This window comes from Trichosurus vulpecula, chromosome 5 (assembly GCF_011100635.1).
Source record: "Trichosurus vulpecula isolate mTriVul1 chromosome 5, mTriVul1.pri, whole genome shotgun sequence".
Taxonomy (NCBI): Eukaryota; Metazoa; Chordata; class Mammalia; order Diprotodontia; family Phalangeridae; genus Trichosurus; species Trichosurus vulpecula.
This window is the reverse complement of record NC_050577.1, coordinates 267,841,847-267,855,506: the sequence shown is the minus strand read 5'-3', so window position 1 is coordinate 267,855,506 and position 13,660 is coordinate 267,841,847. Positions and strand designations below refer to the sequence as shown.

Sequence of the window (13,660 nt, the reverse complement as noted above, 5' to 3'; positions counted from 1 at the left end):
TTATAGGCATACACAGCAAAAAGAAGCATAAGCATGCATAGGCATACACAACAAAAAGAAATATAAAGCAGGTATCAGATATCTTGGAGTGGAATGCACTAGCAGATGGGGAAACAGGAGAGGCCCCATGCAGAAGGTGGCACATCAATCAAGTCTAAAAGAAAGAGGTGAAGAAGGAGAGCATTCTAGTAATGGAGACAGCTAATGAAAAGACTTGGAAATGTGAACTGGAATGTCACATGTGAAGAAAAGCAAGTAAGACGATATGCCTGGTGCTGTGTGTCCCTGCCCCAAAGAAGTGCAGATGTGCCCACTGGTGGCCAAGCCAAGTGAATTTGGAGGCTCCTTATGCCCCGGTCCCAGGGCAGCGGGATCTGAGCCTCTCTTACCCTCAGGTCCCAGGAACTCCCTGATCCTTCAGCCACCCGTGGAGGTGGGCCACCCAGCTGGGGCCCAGAAAGACCCCAGGGAAGCACTGGGGCCAGAAAGGACCCTGGATGCCTGCTGCCTTCCCCAAGGAATTCAGCCCCAGAGCACCAGTAAATTGCTGGAGGAGGATCAGGACTCTCTTCAGAAGCATTTCCTATCTGAGGAGAACATGGTTTCCCATTTTTCTCACCTCAGCCTGGAAAATGTTCACCCCTACTGTGGCCCATCAGTAGCTTTCTCCATGGACACTCCAGCCCCACCTGTGACCAGGCCTTTGGAAGACTCTCTTCACTCGACTGAGGATCTTGGGGTCCTCTGCCCCAGCCTCCTGCTGGCCCTGAATCCCCACTCAGAGCTACTCCTCTGGCAATATCCAGGAAGTCAAATCCCAGAAACCTTTTGGCTGCTGAGACTGGGGGGCTCCCAGGTATACCAAACCTCCCATAGTGGGGAGGCAATGGAGCTCTGAACCTCAAGCAACTTCCCCTCTCCCTCATGAACTCAAGCCTCTCAGTGCCTCCAACTTCAACTCCATGAGTTGGAAATGGGCAGAATCTGGCTTTCTCTGGAAATCATAGACTCAAAAGACCAAAGAGGGTCTAGACACCCATATATTGTACACAGAAATAGAGAAGAGCACCCTCAGATTTGAGATAGACCAGTTACACATACACAGACACTCTCTCTCTCTCTCTCTCTCTCTCTCTCTCTCTCTCTCGAGTTGGTGGAAGATATAGAACCACAGACTGTCCACTGTGAGAAACACAGGGTAAGGACCATCTTAGGGGATGGGGTGGTTCCCATAACAGGGGTTCTTTATGGAAGCAAAATAAAGATTGGTGGGCAATTAAAAAAAGACAATATGCCTGGACTGCTGAACCCATGGATGGAAGTAACATATAAGAATATTGCAGAAAGATAGGATGGGACCAAGCTGTGAAGAGCTCTAAATGACAAACAAAGCAGTTTCTATTTGATTGTAGATTTAATAGGGAGTCATCAAAGTTTATTGAATGCTGTTGTGATATAGTTAGATTTGTGTTTTAGGAAAATCTCTTTGGTATCTATGTGGAGGATGGATTGAAGAGGGGAGAAACTTAAGGCAGGAAGACAAGTAGGAAACTATAACAATGGCCCAGGGGATGGATAGTAAGGGCCTGAAGTGTGTTGGTGGGAAGAAGGAGCATTTATAAAAAAAATGTTCTGAGGTAGAAATTACAAGACTTGGCAACTCTGTTTCTACTGAAATTTTTTGGTCCTAGTCAAGGAAGATACTGCCTTTGCAGAATTTCAGTTTATTTGTCTATAGACACGAAGTAGTATAGTATATAGTATGTAATGCATAGTATAAATATACTATAAAAAGATCCTTGTAAAGATGCTTATAATAATAATATAATGGCAGAGCCAAGATGGCGGCTGATAAGCAGGGAATAGTGTGAGCTCTGTACGGAGACCCTCCAAAAACTTATAAAAAATGGCTCTGAACCAATTCTAGAATGGCAGAACCCACAAAACAGCAGAGGGAAGCAGGGCTCCAGCCCAGGACAGCCTGGATGGTCTCTGGGCGAGGTCTATCCCACACGGAGCTCAGAGCTGGGAGCTGGGAGCTGGGAGCTGGGAACGGAGTGGAGCAGAGCCCAGCGGCGTGGACCATCCAGACCAGAAGCCGGGCGGAGGGGGCCCTAGCGCCCTGAGTCAGTGAGCTGCGGCAGTTACGAGACTTCCCAAACCACAAACACCAAAGACTGTGGAGAAGGTTAGTGGGAAAAGCTGCGGGAGTGGAAGGAGTTCACGGTTAGGCTTCCAGCCCCGGGGGCAGCGGAGGTGGGGCAGCTACAGCTGTTGTTACTTCCGGCTCCAGGCCCACCTGGTGGGAGGAATTAAGTGGCGGATCAGAGCAGGGGTGCACAGCCTGCCGAAGATCTAAGCCCAGTTCGGGTTGGGGGTTCTTGGGGAAGGAGCAGTGCTGGTGTGGCGGAGCTAGCACCCCCCCCCCAAACGTGGAACATAGAACTCTGTAATCTACAAGCAGTCATACCCCACTGAAAAACTCAAGGGTCAAGTTAGTTGGCTGGGAATATGGCCAGGCAGCGAAAACGCACCCAGATTCACTCTCAGACTTTGCATTCTTTCTTTGCTGACAAAGAATACCAAAACATACAGACAGAAGAAATTAATAAAGTCAAAGAGCCTACAACAGAAACCTCCAAGAAAAACATGAACTGGTCCCAGGCCATGGAAGAGCTCAAAAAGGTGTTGGAAAAGCAAGTTAGAGAAGTAGAGGAAAAATTGGGAAGAGAAATGAGAAGGATGCGAGAAAACCATGAAAAATAAGTCAATGACTTGCTAAAGGAGACCCAAAAAAAAATACTGAAAAGTACACTGAAGAAAACAACACCTTAAAAAACAGACTAACTCAAATGGCAAAAGAGCTCCAAAAAGCCAATGAGGAGAAGAATGCCTTGAAAGGCAGAATTAGCCAAATGGAAAAGGAGGTCCAAAAGACCACTGAAGAAAATACTACTTTAAAAATTAGATTGGAGCAAGTGGAAGCTAGTGACTTGATGAGAAATCAGGATATTATAAAACAGAACCAAAGGAATGAAAAAATGGAAGACAATGTGAAATATCTCCTTGGAAAAACCACTGACCTGGAAAATAGATGCAGGAGAGATAATTTAAAAATTATTGGACTACCTGAAAGCCATGATGAAAAAAAGAGCCTAGATACCATCTTTCAAGAAATTATCAAGGAGAACTGCCCTGATATTCTAGAGCCACAGGGCAAAATAGAAATTGATAGAATCCATCCATCACCTCCTCAAATAGATCCCAAAAAGAAATCTCCTAGGAATATTGTCGCCAAATTCCAGAGCTCCCAGATCAAGGAGAAAATACTACAAGCAGCCAGAAAGAAACAATTTGAGTATTGTGGAAACCCAATCAGAATAACCTAAGATCTGGCAGCTTCTACATTAAGAGATCGAAGGGCTTGGAATGCGATATTCCGGAGGTCAATGGAGCTAGGATTAAAACCTAGAATCACCTACCCAGCAAAACTGAGTATCATGCTCCAAGGCAAAATATGGATTTTCAATAAAATAGAGGACTTTCAAGCTTTCTCAGTGAAAAGACCAGAACTGAATAGAAAATTTGACTTTGAAACACAAGAATCAAGAGAAGCATGAAAAGGTAATCAAGAAATGGAAATTGCAAGGGACTTACTAAAGTTGAACTGTTTTGTTTACATTCCTACATGGAAAGATGATGTGTATGATTCATGAGACCTCAGTATTAGGGTAGTTGAAGGGAATATGCATATATATATGTTTATGTATATATATATAAGTGAATGTGTATGTATCTATGTATCTATGTGTATATGTATGCATGTGTACATATGTATATATATATGTGTTTATATATATATATATATATATATATATATATGTAAAAGAGAGAGAGCAGACATAGGGTGAGTTGAAGATGAAGGGAAGATATCTAAAAGAAATAAAATGAAATTAAGGGATCAGAGAGCAACATACTGAGAGAGGGAGATAGGGAGAGATAGAATGGGGTGGATTATCTTGCATAAAGGTGGCAAGAGGAAGCAGTTCTGTGGGAGGAGGGGAGAGGGCAGGTGAGGGGGGAATGAGTGAACCTTGCTCTCATCAGATTTGGCCTGAGGAGGGAATACCATACATACTCAGTTGGGTATCTTACCCCACAGGAAAGAAGAGGGAGGAAGATAAAAAACAATAAAAGGGGGGGATGATGAAGGGGAGGGCAGATGGGGGTGGAGGTAATCAAAACAAACACTTTGGAAAGGGGACAGGGTCAAGGGAGAAAATTCAATAAAGCGAGATGGGTTGGGAAGGAGCAAAATATAGTTAGCCTTTCACAACATGAGTATTGTGGAAGGGTTATACATAATGATACATGCGTGGCCTAGGTTGAAGTGCTTGACTTCTTAGGGAGGGTGGGTGGGAAGGGAAGTGGGGAGAGAATTTGGAACTCAAAGTTTTAAAAACAGATGTTCAAGAAAAAAAAAAGTTTTTGCATGCAACTAAAAAATAAGATACACAGGCAATGGGGCGTAGAAATTTATCTTGCCCTACAAGAAAGGAAGGGAAAAGGGGATAAGAGGGGAGGGGGGTGATAGAGGGGAGGGCTGACTGGGGAACAGGGCAACCAGAATATACGGCATCTTGGAGTGGGGGGGAGGGTAGAAATGGGGAGAAAATTTGTAATTCAAACTGTTGTGAAAGTCAATGCTGAAAACCAAATATGTTAAATAAATAAATTTAAATTAAAAATAATAATAATAATAATATAATAAAAACATTGATATAGTGATTTGAAGATTGCAAAGTGCTCTGCATGTGATCTCATTTGATGCTCATTTGATGGGGTAACTAGTCCAGGGTGACGCAACTCTTGAGTGTCTGGGACAGGATTTGAGGCCAGGCATCCCAATCTCATGAACAGCACTATTTCACTATGTCACCAGGATGCTTCCTTTAGTGTCTGCTCAAAGGATTTTAAAGTATAACAATTCAATTCACATGCAATTTTCCGCATTGTGCCTATTGCGTAGAGCAAGCAGAAAGTAGACAATTAAAGGGATTGTATTCTTTGGGAATCTATAATTTATACACACATACACACACACACACACACACACACACATACACACACAGTCCCTGCCATCCAAAAAATATGATGTCTAAACTCTTTCTTTGACCATGGCTTTTAAGTAGTCCCAATTCTTAAATTTAGTCAATTTATTTTCCAGGTCAATTGTTTTCTGATGAGATATTCCACATTTTCTTCTATATTTTTCATTCTTTTGACTTGGATTTTATTGTTTCTTGGTGTATAATGGACTCATTACCTTCCACTTGTCAATCCTAATTTTTAGGGGATTATTTTCTTCAGTGAAATTTTGTACCTTTTTTTTTCCATTTGACCAGTTTTGCTTTTTAAGGAGTCGTTTTCTTCAGTGAATTTTTGTGCCTGTTTTACCATTAGGCCAAGTCTGTTTTTCAAGGGGTTTTTGTGCTTCTTTTTACCAAACTGTTAATTCTCTTTTCAGAATTTTCTTGCATCTCTCGTTTCTTCCCCTATTTTTCCTCTGTTATTCTTTTCTCTTTCTTTAACTCTTCTAGGAACTCTTTTTGGGCTTGGGTCCAATTAGCATTTTCCTTTGAGCTTTTACTTGTAGCTGTCTTCAAATTGTTGTCTTCTTCTGAGTTTATGTCTTGATCTTTTCTGCCACCATAGTAATTTTATACAGTCAAGTTCTTGTTGTTGTTTGCTCATTTTTCCAATTTATTTTTTGACTTTGAATTTTATGTTAAAGTTGGGCTCCATTCACCTAGAGATGTGAAGGCAATGTCCCAATCCTCAAGCTTTTTAGAGTTAGTTCTGGGGGGTCTGCAAGTTTTTGGTGCTTCCCAGGTAATGTTATCCTGGGAGAGGTATGGTCACTACTCTTCTGGTTCTTTGCTCTGCTCTTTACTCAGCAAGGGGTTCTATTCCCCAGCAGCCACAGGCTCTAGTGCTCCTCTTTGCCCTATAACTGTGACTCAGGCCCCTGCTCTCCTATACCCACAAGTGTTGATACTCCTCTTTGCCTTGGAATTGCTACCAGGGCACCTGCTCCTTTGTAACTAACCACAAACTTTCCTCTCTTTCATGGAACTGTGACCCAGAACTGCCTATTGGCAGTGGAGTTGCCAATCAGAACTAAGTGTACCCAGTGCCAGCAAAAGGCACTGTAATCTCTTTCTGATCAGTTGTCCAATTCCCTTGCAATCTCTTTCCAGAGAGCTCCTGAAGCTGCTGCTGCCACTGGTACATTGCTTCTGAGGCCTACCACAGCTACTTCTACTGTACCACCCCGGGGAGGGGCGGGGGGAGAAGGCTTCACCTGCTGACCTCTGAAAATGTCTCACTCTGATAGTCTGTTGGCTCTGCCACTCTAAAATTTGATTTGAGGAGGTATTTTGAAGTTGTTTGGATGGGAATGTTGGGAGAATTTAGCTGGATCCAAGCCTGTACTCTACCATTGTGGCTCTGCCCTGAAATTTCATTTTCTGCAAAAGGCACACTGGGTAAAGGTAGTGGTGGCTTCAGTGATATATTTAATTATTATTTTAATATAAGTAAATTATTTTAATTTAAATTGAATTATTATAAATTAAATTATATATAATTATTATATATTTAATACATATTTAATTATAAATGTACACTTGCATATAATTAAAAATATAATTTTATATATATATATATATATATATATATATATATATATATATATACTATGTAGAGAGAGAGAGTATAATTAAAACTGCCTCTCATTCAGAATACCTTATAAAGAAAATGAAATTTCAAATTCTGATGGGAAAAGGATGGAATGCCTTCTAGCTCTCACAACATCAAAAATTGTAGCTTGAGTGGACAGCATTGAAGAGGCTTTGGTGCTGAAGGAAGTGTACAAAATGGCATGAAATAATTTAATAAAGTAAAATGCTAAGAGAAGTGACATATAACAGATTATCTGAATTTTTTTTTCATTCAAACTTTTTTCTTCATAATTTGTGTTACTTACGCCAACAGATCCTCTCAATTCTTTTTGCAGCAGGCATAGTCTTTTGGATCGTATCTTTGAAGGCTTGTTTCACTTGCTGGTTCCTTAGGGTATAAATGAAGGGGTTTAACAAAGGGGCAACTGAAATATGAAGAACAGCTATTCCTTTGCTTAAAGTCACCCTTTCATTTGCTGAGGGTTTGACGTACATGAAGATGCAGCTGCCATAAGAAATGGAGACAACAATTATGTGGGAAGAACAGGCGGAAAAGGCTTTTGTCCTCTGTTGAGCAGAGGGGAATTTCAGAACTGTCCTAATGATGTATGTGTAAGAGAGAATCACTGACACCAATGTGACCATTAGTGTCACCACAGCTAAGGTAAAAGACATCAGTTCTAGAAAATGTGTGTCTGAACAAGAGATCTGCAGGAAGGTAGAGGAGTCACAGATGAAATGATCGAGGACATTGGAAGCACAGAATTTCAGTTTAAGTACCATGACGACTGGTGGAAAGATCATTAGGAAGCTGGTTATCCAACGACTGAGTACAAGCTGATAACAAATTTGGTTATTCATGATGGTTGTGTAATGCAGGGGCTTACAGATGGCAACATAGCGATCATAGGACATGGCAGCTAGAAGATAGAATTGAGTCACTCCCAAGAAAATGAAAAAAAATAGCTGGGTCAAGCAGCCCATGTAAGAAATGGTTTTGTCCTTGATTATGATGCTGACCAGGAATCTTGGAATACATGCAGTTGTGAATAAGATTTCTAAGAATGAGAAATTACGAAGGAAGAAATACATTGGAGTCTTAAGGCAAGAATCCAGCAAGGTGAGGGTTATGATAGTTATGTTACCACTCATGCTCAACATGTAGGCGAGAAACAGAAAAATGAAAATGACAACAAGGAGTAGCGGGTCATCTGTCAGCCCTAAGAGGATGAACTCGGTGAGCGTTGTGTAGTTACTCATTGATATCTTCCGAGTTCTGCCAATGCTTCATAAGAAAAGAGAACTAACATCAGAATGAAAAATGAGTAACTGCTAGCTGCACATATTTGTACTTTAAGATGCTGTTTGAGGACAGACGTTAATCTTAAGTGTGAGTTCTGAATCTAGAGATATTTACGCCCACCATGCCTCTCCTCCACTGCTCATTGAACAAACTGAACATGGCATTGAACAAAACTAAAAGAAGCCACTCAACTTTGATGAACAGATCTCTACAAATTTGTTATCTAATTTCAACTGAAACGTCATCATATAAAGGCAATTGTTTTCGTTTTCCCTAATTTAATCTCTGTCTCCAAAATGCATGTTCCAAACTGTACTGTTTTCTCTTTAAGCCTCCAACAACTCCCCTCCTCTCTCAACTGAAGCCTTATTTTGTTGACAACAGCAAAAAAATCAACACATCCAAAGAGAATTTCTTCAGCTCCCCTTTTCATCATCTGACATCTCATCTCATAACCTCTTGTCATCATTCCCGCACTGTTTTTTTTTCCTTTACTCTAGCCTAAGCAGTAGAAGTTGCCTTTCTCCTCACCATGACTAGCCCCTCTACATGCAACTATCATCCCCTCTTCTCTCATCTTCTCCAGTGGATTTCTCCTATTATAATCTTTCCCCTTACCTCTAATCTCTTCCTATCTATTGGTTATTTCCCTTCTGCCTACAAAATTGTCGTGAAGTCTCCTCATCTCTGTCATCATCCTATACATACACATATATATTCATAAACTTATATATGTTTGAGGCACTATCAACTGTACCACTTAAATGCCCCTTCCTTTTCCCTTTCTTAGTCAAACTCTTTGAAAAAAGTTATTTTTACTTGCTATTTCCATTCTCTCTCCTCTCACTGTCTGAAGCAACTAAGTGGTACAATGGATAGAGAACTGGGTCTGAAAGTCAGGACACACCTGAAGTTCAAATATTGCCTCAGAAACTTACTAGCTGTAGGACCCTGGGTAAGTCACTTAACCTCTGTCTGCTTTGGCTTCCTTAACTGTAAAATGGGGTTACTAATAGCACCTACCTCCAAGGGTGGTTGTGAGAATCAAATGAGGTGATATTTTTGTAAAGTGCTTATCTAAGTGCCTGCCACATAGTAGATGCTTAATAACCCCAACCCTAATTCTCTAATCCTGCTTATTCCTCTTCCCTTCTCCGTCTTCTTAAATTCCTGCAATGTGCCGTTCAACCTCAACATTCAATTGAAATTACTTTCTTTAAAGTTACCAAAAATCTCCTAGTTGCCATATCCAAGGGATTCTTCTCAGTTCTCATCCTCCTTGACCTCTCTGCCACATTTGAGCAACTGTTGTCTCTCTCTTCCCAGATGATCTCCCCTTTCCTGTTCTGCATGATATTGCACTCTTCTGGTTCAACCTGCTAATTATTCCTCCATGTCATTCACTAATTCATCATCCATATCTTGCCCCCTTAATTATGGGGTCCAGACTCTGTTATGAGCCCTCTTCTCTTGTCTTTCTACACTCTCAATGACTTCATTAATGCCTTGGGTTTAATTACCTTGTCTATGCAGATAACTCCCAAATCTAAATCCAGTCTTAGTCTGGGTCTCAAACTCCAGTCCCACATCTCAAATTGCTTGTTGGACATTTCAGACTTGATATCCCAAAGACATGTCAAGCTCAATATATGCACAGTTTTCATTATCTCTCCCTCTTCATCCACTCTTTTTCACTTCCCTCTTACTGTCAAAGGCATAGAATCAGCCTTCTAATCACTCAGATTTGAAACTCCAGTGTCACCCCAGACTCCTCACTCTTAACCCACATTTCCAACCAGTTGTTAAATCTTGTTATTTCTACCTCCATGCTACCTCTTATATGTGACCCTTCCTCTCCACTCATAGAAACACAAGACTAGCTTAGTCCCTCAACATTTCTTGCCTGAACTATTCCAATAGTTTCCTATTTGATCTCCCTACTTCATCTTCACTATCCAATCTATCCCATACATAGCTGCTGAAGTGGTTTTCTTAAAGTATAGGCCTTCATCTTATATTTAAAGCTCTCCATAGCCTGGTTTCACATCACCTCCCCCACCCCCACCCCTCTTTGACCTTTAGGATCCAAGCATAATGGCTTATTCACTATTCCACAAAGAATGTTCTATCTCCCATCCCTGTAATTTTGTGGTGCCTGTCCCTCATGCTTAGAATATACCGTCTCTTTCCCTCTTAGACTCCTTGGTTTTCTCTAAGATTCAACTCAAGCACTGGCTTCCACATGAAGTCTTTCCTGATCCTCCTAACTAGTAATATCCTTCCTCTCTGAATTCATGTTCGTTTTGTATATCTGATGTATATTTTCTCTCCTCCATTAGAATGTAAGATTCTCAAGGACAGCAGCTGTCTGACTTTCACCTTTGTGTCCTGAGCATTTAGTGCAGTACTTAGTATACTACCTGGTACATAGGAAGTGCTTTATCAATCCTTATTGATTGAGTCAATCAGGAATTTAAAAATCCTTTGCTAAATACATATACTCAGCAAGAATACAGATTGGTAGGTGCAGCTATCCTGTTTCCCCCTCATGGAAAATCACCTAAATCAATATCTAGCAGACCCCATAGGAGAATAAAAAGGCCATCAAGCCCAAAGAACCATTCTGGTTTGTACAAAATTCACCAAAAGGCAGACTTTACTATGTTTAAGCTGTCCTCAGACTGGATCTCCATAACTAAGGCTAATAATAATATTCATAACTAGGATTTAGGTAACATTCATTATATACCAGAAATAGTGCTAAATGCTTTGCAAATATTAACTTACTAAAGCCAAGCAATTAGGTCAATTCCTTAGATTCCAAGGCCTGGGCAAAATGAATAATGCATAAGAATTCTACCTCTTGGTATTGGTCCTGGCACAGCCATACCAAGAACAAAATCAACTTTTTTATGCCTAGTGGTAAATGATTCAGTTCTAGTGACTAAAACTCTCAATTACATCATATAGGCCCAATCTAAACAAAGAAAATAAAACAAAACAAACAAAAAAAATCATTATCAAAATTACAACTTGTTTTAACAACCCAGCTGGCAGCTTCTGTGGGGGTATGAGATGCACCCAGGATGCTGCCAGGACGATGGAAAAGCACAGGTTCTTTTTATCTGCTTAAACAAGGAAAGCACGGTGAAGGGGTTGACCAGCTTACTTTAATCCAGCATTCAGTAAGCATACAGACAACATTCATTTAGTTCAGGGGAAAAGGCCAGCATTCAGTTAGCATTCAGTTAGTTCAGGGGAGCATACAGACAAGCATCAAGAGATATACCAAATACAGATTCACGTACTTCAGGGGAAAAAAGCCAGCACCCTGAGGTTTAAAACGTTCATTTAGTTCGGGGGAAAACAAACCAGCACCCTGAACCTCAAAACCAAAATACAAACAAGTTACAAATATCAACAGACAGACCCAATACAATTCATAGTTACCAACATCTGGGCTCGGCCCGAGAGCAAGGGCTGGCCCAGAGTCACGCTTGCTTGCCGCTGCTTCCCACACCAACCGGAAAAGGAAAGAGAGGGCTTCAAGCTGTCCTCTCCCTTCTTATAGAGTTTTTGACATCATCAAGCGCCACCGGAATGACCAGGGCCAATTGGTTCTTGACTTGGCCCCTCCCCTAGCGTAGACCGGGTTCTGGAGCTAACACCTCCCCTCAGCCAGCCCCATGACTCATCACACAGGAAATTGATTCCTGGTATGGTCGCTGGACTTCCTGCCCCGGGAGAGCAAGCCACAGCGTCCAGAGGCTCAATGAGGTAAGCTGAGTCACTCAAAGAAAACAAAGGCCATTCCGGTTACACAACCCCACTCAAAATCAGGAAAGTCATGGTGGGTCAAGGCCCATTGAAAGGAGTGCAAGAAGGATAGTGACGAGGAATAGAAAGCCAGCCACCAGAATTAGAATGACTCAAAGGACATCTGTTCCCCAAAACAGCTGCAAAATGATATCTGGGGGACAGAGCCATGATGGTAGAGCACTCACTTGAGCTCTCCCCCAAACCCCTCTAAATACCTGTAAAAATGATTCTAAACAAATTCTAGAGTAGCAGAAGCCACAAAAAGACAGAGTGAAACAAATTTCCAGTCCAAGACAACCTGAATGGTCAACAGGAAAGGTCTGTTGCACTGGCCTGGAAGAGGTACACAATCCAACTTGGGCCACCCTGTCACAGCCCGGGCCTCAGCAAATGCAGAGCAGGCCTCAGGGGACTCAATCACTGACAACGGTGGTGGTTTCCAGACTTCTCAACCCACAAACTCCAAAGACAAATTAGAAGTCAGTGGGAAAGGTCTGTCAGACCTGGATGAGAGAAGAGCACAGACCAGCCTGGCCCCAAGTGAAACACTGATGTTGCAGCAGCAACTGTGGTGGTGGTGGCAGTGGTAGTGCTAGTGGTGGCAGCAGCTGCTTCCACAGCTTTCAGCCCACAGAAGGTAAAGGGATAGAACAACTGATCTAAAGAAGATTACAGGGGTCTCTTTGCTGGCACTGAGGCAGGACTCTTGCTTTGCCTATACTTGGATCTGGGTCACAATCCTGGGTGGCAGTCCTGGGGTGAGGAGGAGCACTGGCATAGCAGAGCTTGTATCACGAGTGGAGAGGGAACTCTCCTCAGAGTTCCCGAGCAGAAAAGAATGCTTCTGCACACTCATTGACTACAGCATAGGCCAGGAGAGGAGTAAAACTTCTCCTTAGATTATATCATCTTGGAAGAACTGAAAATCTACAGCTCCCTAGAAGTATGTCTGGAAACAGCTGCACAAAACCCCTGAAAGTTGGGGCAGTGCTCTCCCCACCCTGGAAGCAGAGCCCTGCCTTAACAAAGTGTTTAAAAAGGGGGTAGAGCCAAGATGGCCGAGTAGAAGCAGGGAAGTTGATTGAGCTCTCCCTTCAAAACCCTTGAAATACATGAAGAAAATCACTCTAAACAAATTCTAGAGCAACAGAAGCCACAAAATGACAGAGCGAGGCAGATTTCCAGCCAAGACAATCTGGAAGGCTGACAGGAAGGGTCTATCACACCATGCTCGGAGTGGAGTGCAGTCCATTGTGGGCTGCACCAGCACAGACAGGACAAGAATAGGCCTCAGGGCAATGAATCACTGGCAGCTGCAGTGCTTTCCAGTCTTCTCATCCCACAAATGCCAAAGACAGCTTCAAAGGTCAGTGGGAAAGCTCTCTCACCCGGGTGAGAGAGGAGCTGGTCTGGCCACAGCCCCAGCCCCAGCCCCAGGGAGCTGGCAGCCACTGCCACTGCAGCAGTTGCTTTTAGAGCCCTCACCCTATGGACAGTGGGGGAACCAAGTGGCTAATCTGGGTCGTGGTTTGCATAGTGGTCCTGGGGTGAGAAGGAGTGCTGGTGTGACAGAGCTGATTGTGGCTGCAGAGAGGGAACCTCCTCACAGTTCCAGAGCAGAAAAGAGTGCCTGTGATTGCTCAGGAACCAGAGCACAGGCCAGGAGAGGAGCAAATACTTCTCTTTTGATTGCATTATTTTGGAGGAACTGAGAATCTACAAGTCCTTAGAGTTATCTCTGAAAACAGCTGCAGAAAACCTCTGAAACTTGGGGGAGTAAATCCTCCACTTAACA

The 13,660-nt window shown here is 42.4% G+C and overlaps 2 protein-coding genes across 2 annotated transcripts; one reads left to right on the top strand and one right to left on the bottom strand.

Moving 5' to 3' along the window:
* The first annotated feature begins 265 nt into the window (after positions 1-265).
* On the top strand, positions 266-898 carry LOC118851298 (host cell factor C1 regulator 1-like). The gene has a single exon (XM_036760761.1). It carries the CDS (start codon positions 266-268, stop codon positions 896-898), a length of 633 nt encoding a protein of 210 aa, XP_036616656.1.
* A 6,142-nt stretch (positions 899-7,040) lies between these two features.
* On the bottom strand, positions 7,041-8,003 carry LOC118851297 (olfactory receptor 6C6-like). Its single transcript, XM_036760760.1, has one exon. The coding sequence runs from the start codon at positions 8,001-8,003 to the stop codon at positions 7,041-7,043; it is 963 nt and encodes a 320-aa protein (XP_036616655.1).
* Between the last annotated feature and the right edge of the window lie 5,657 nt (positions 8,004-13,660).

Excerpts from the sequence above, each read along its gene's own strand:
- LOC118851298 (XM_036760761.1), top strand. The coding sequence starts at position 266 with ATGCCTGGTGCTGTGTGTCCCTGCCCCAAAGAAGTGCAGATGTGCCCA.
- LOC118851297 (XM_036760760.1), bottom strand. The coding sequence starts at position 8,003 with ATGAGTAACTACACAACGCTCACCGAGTTCATCCTCTTAGGGCTGACA.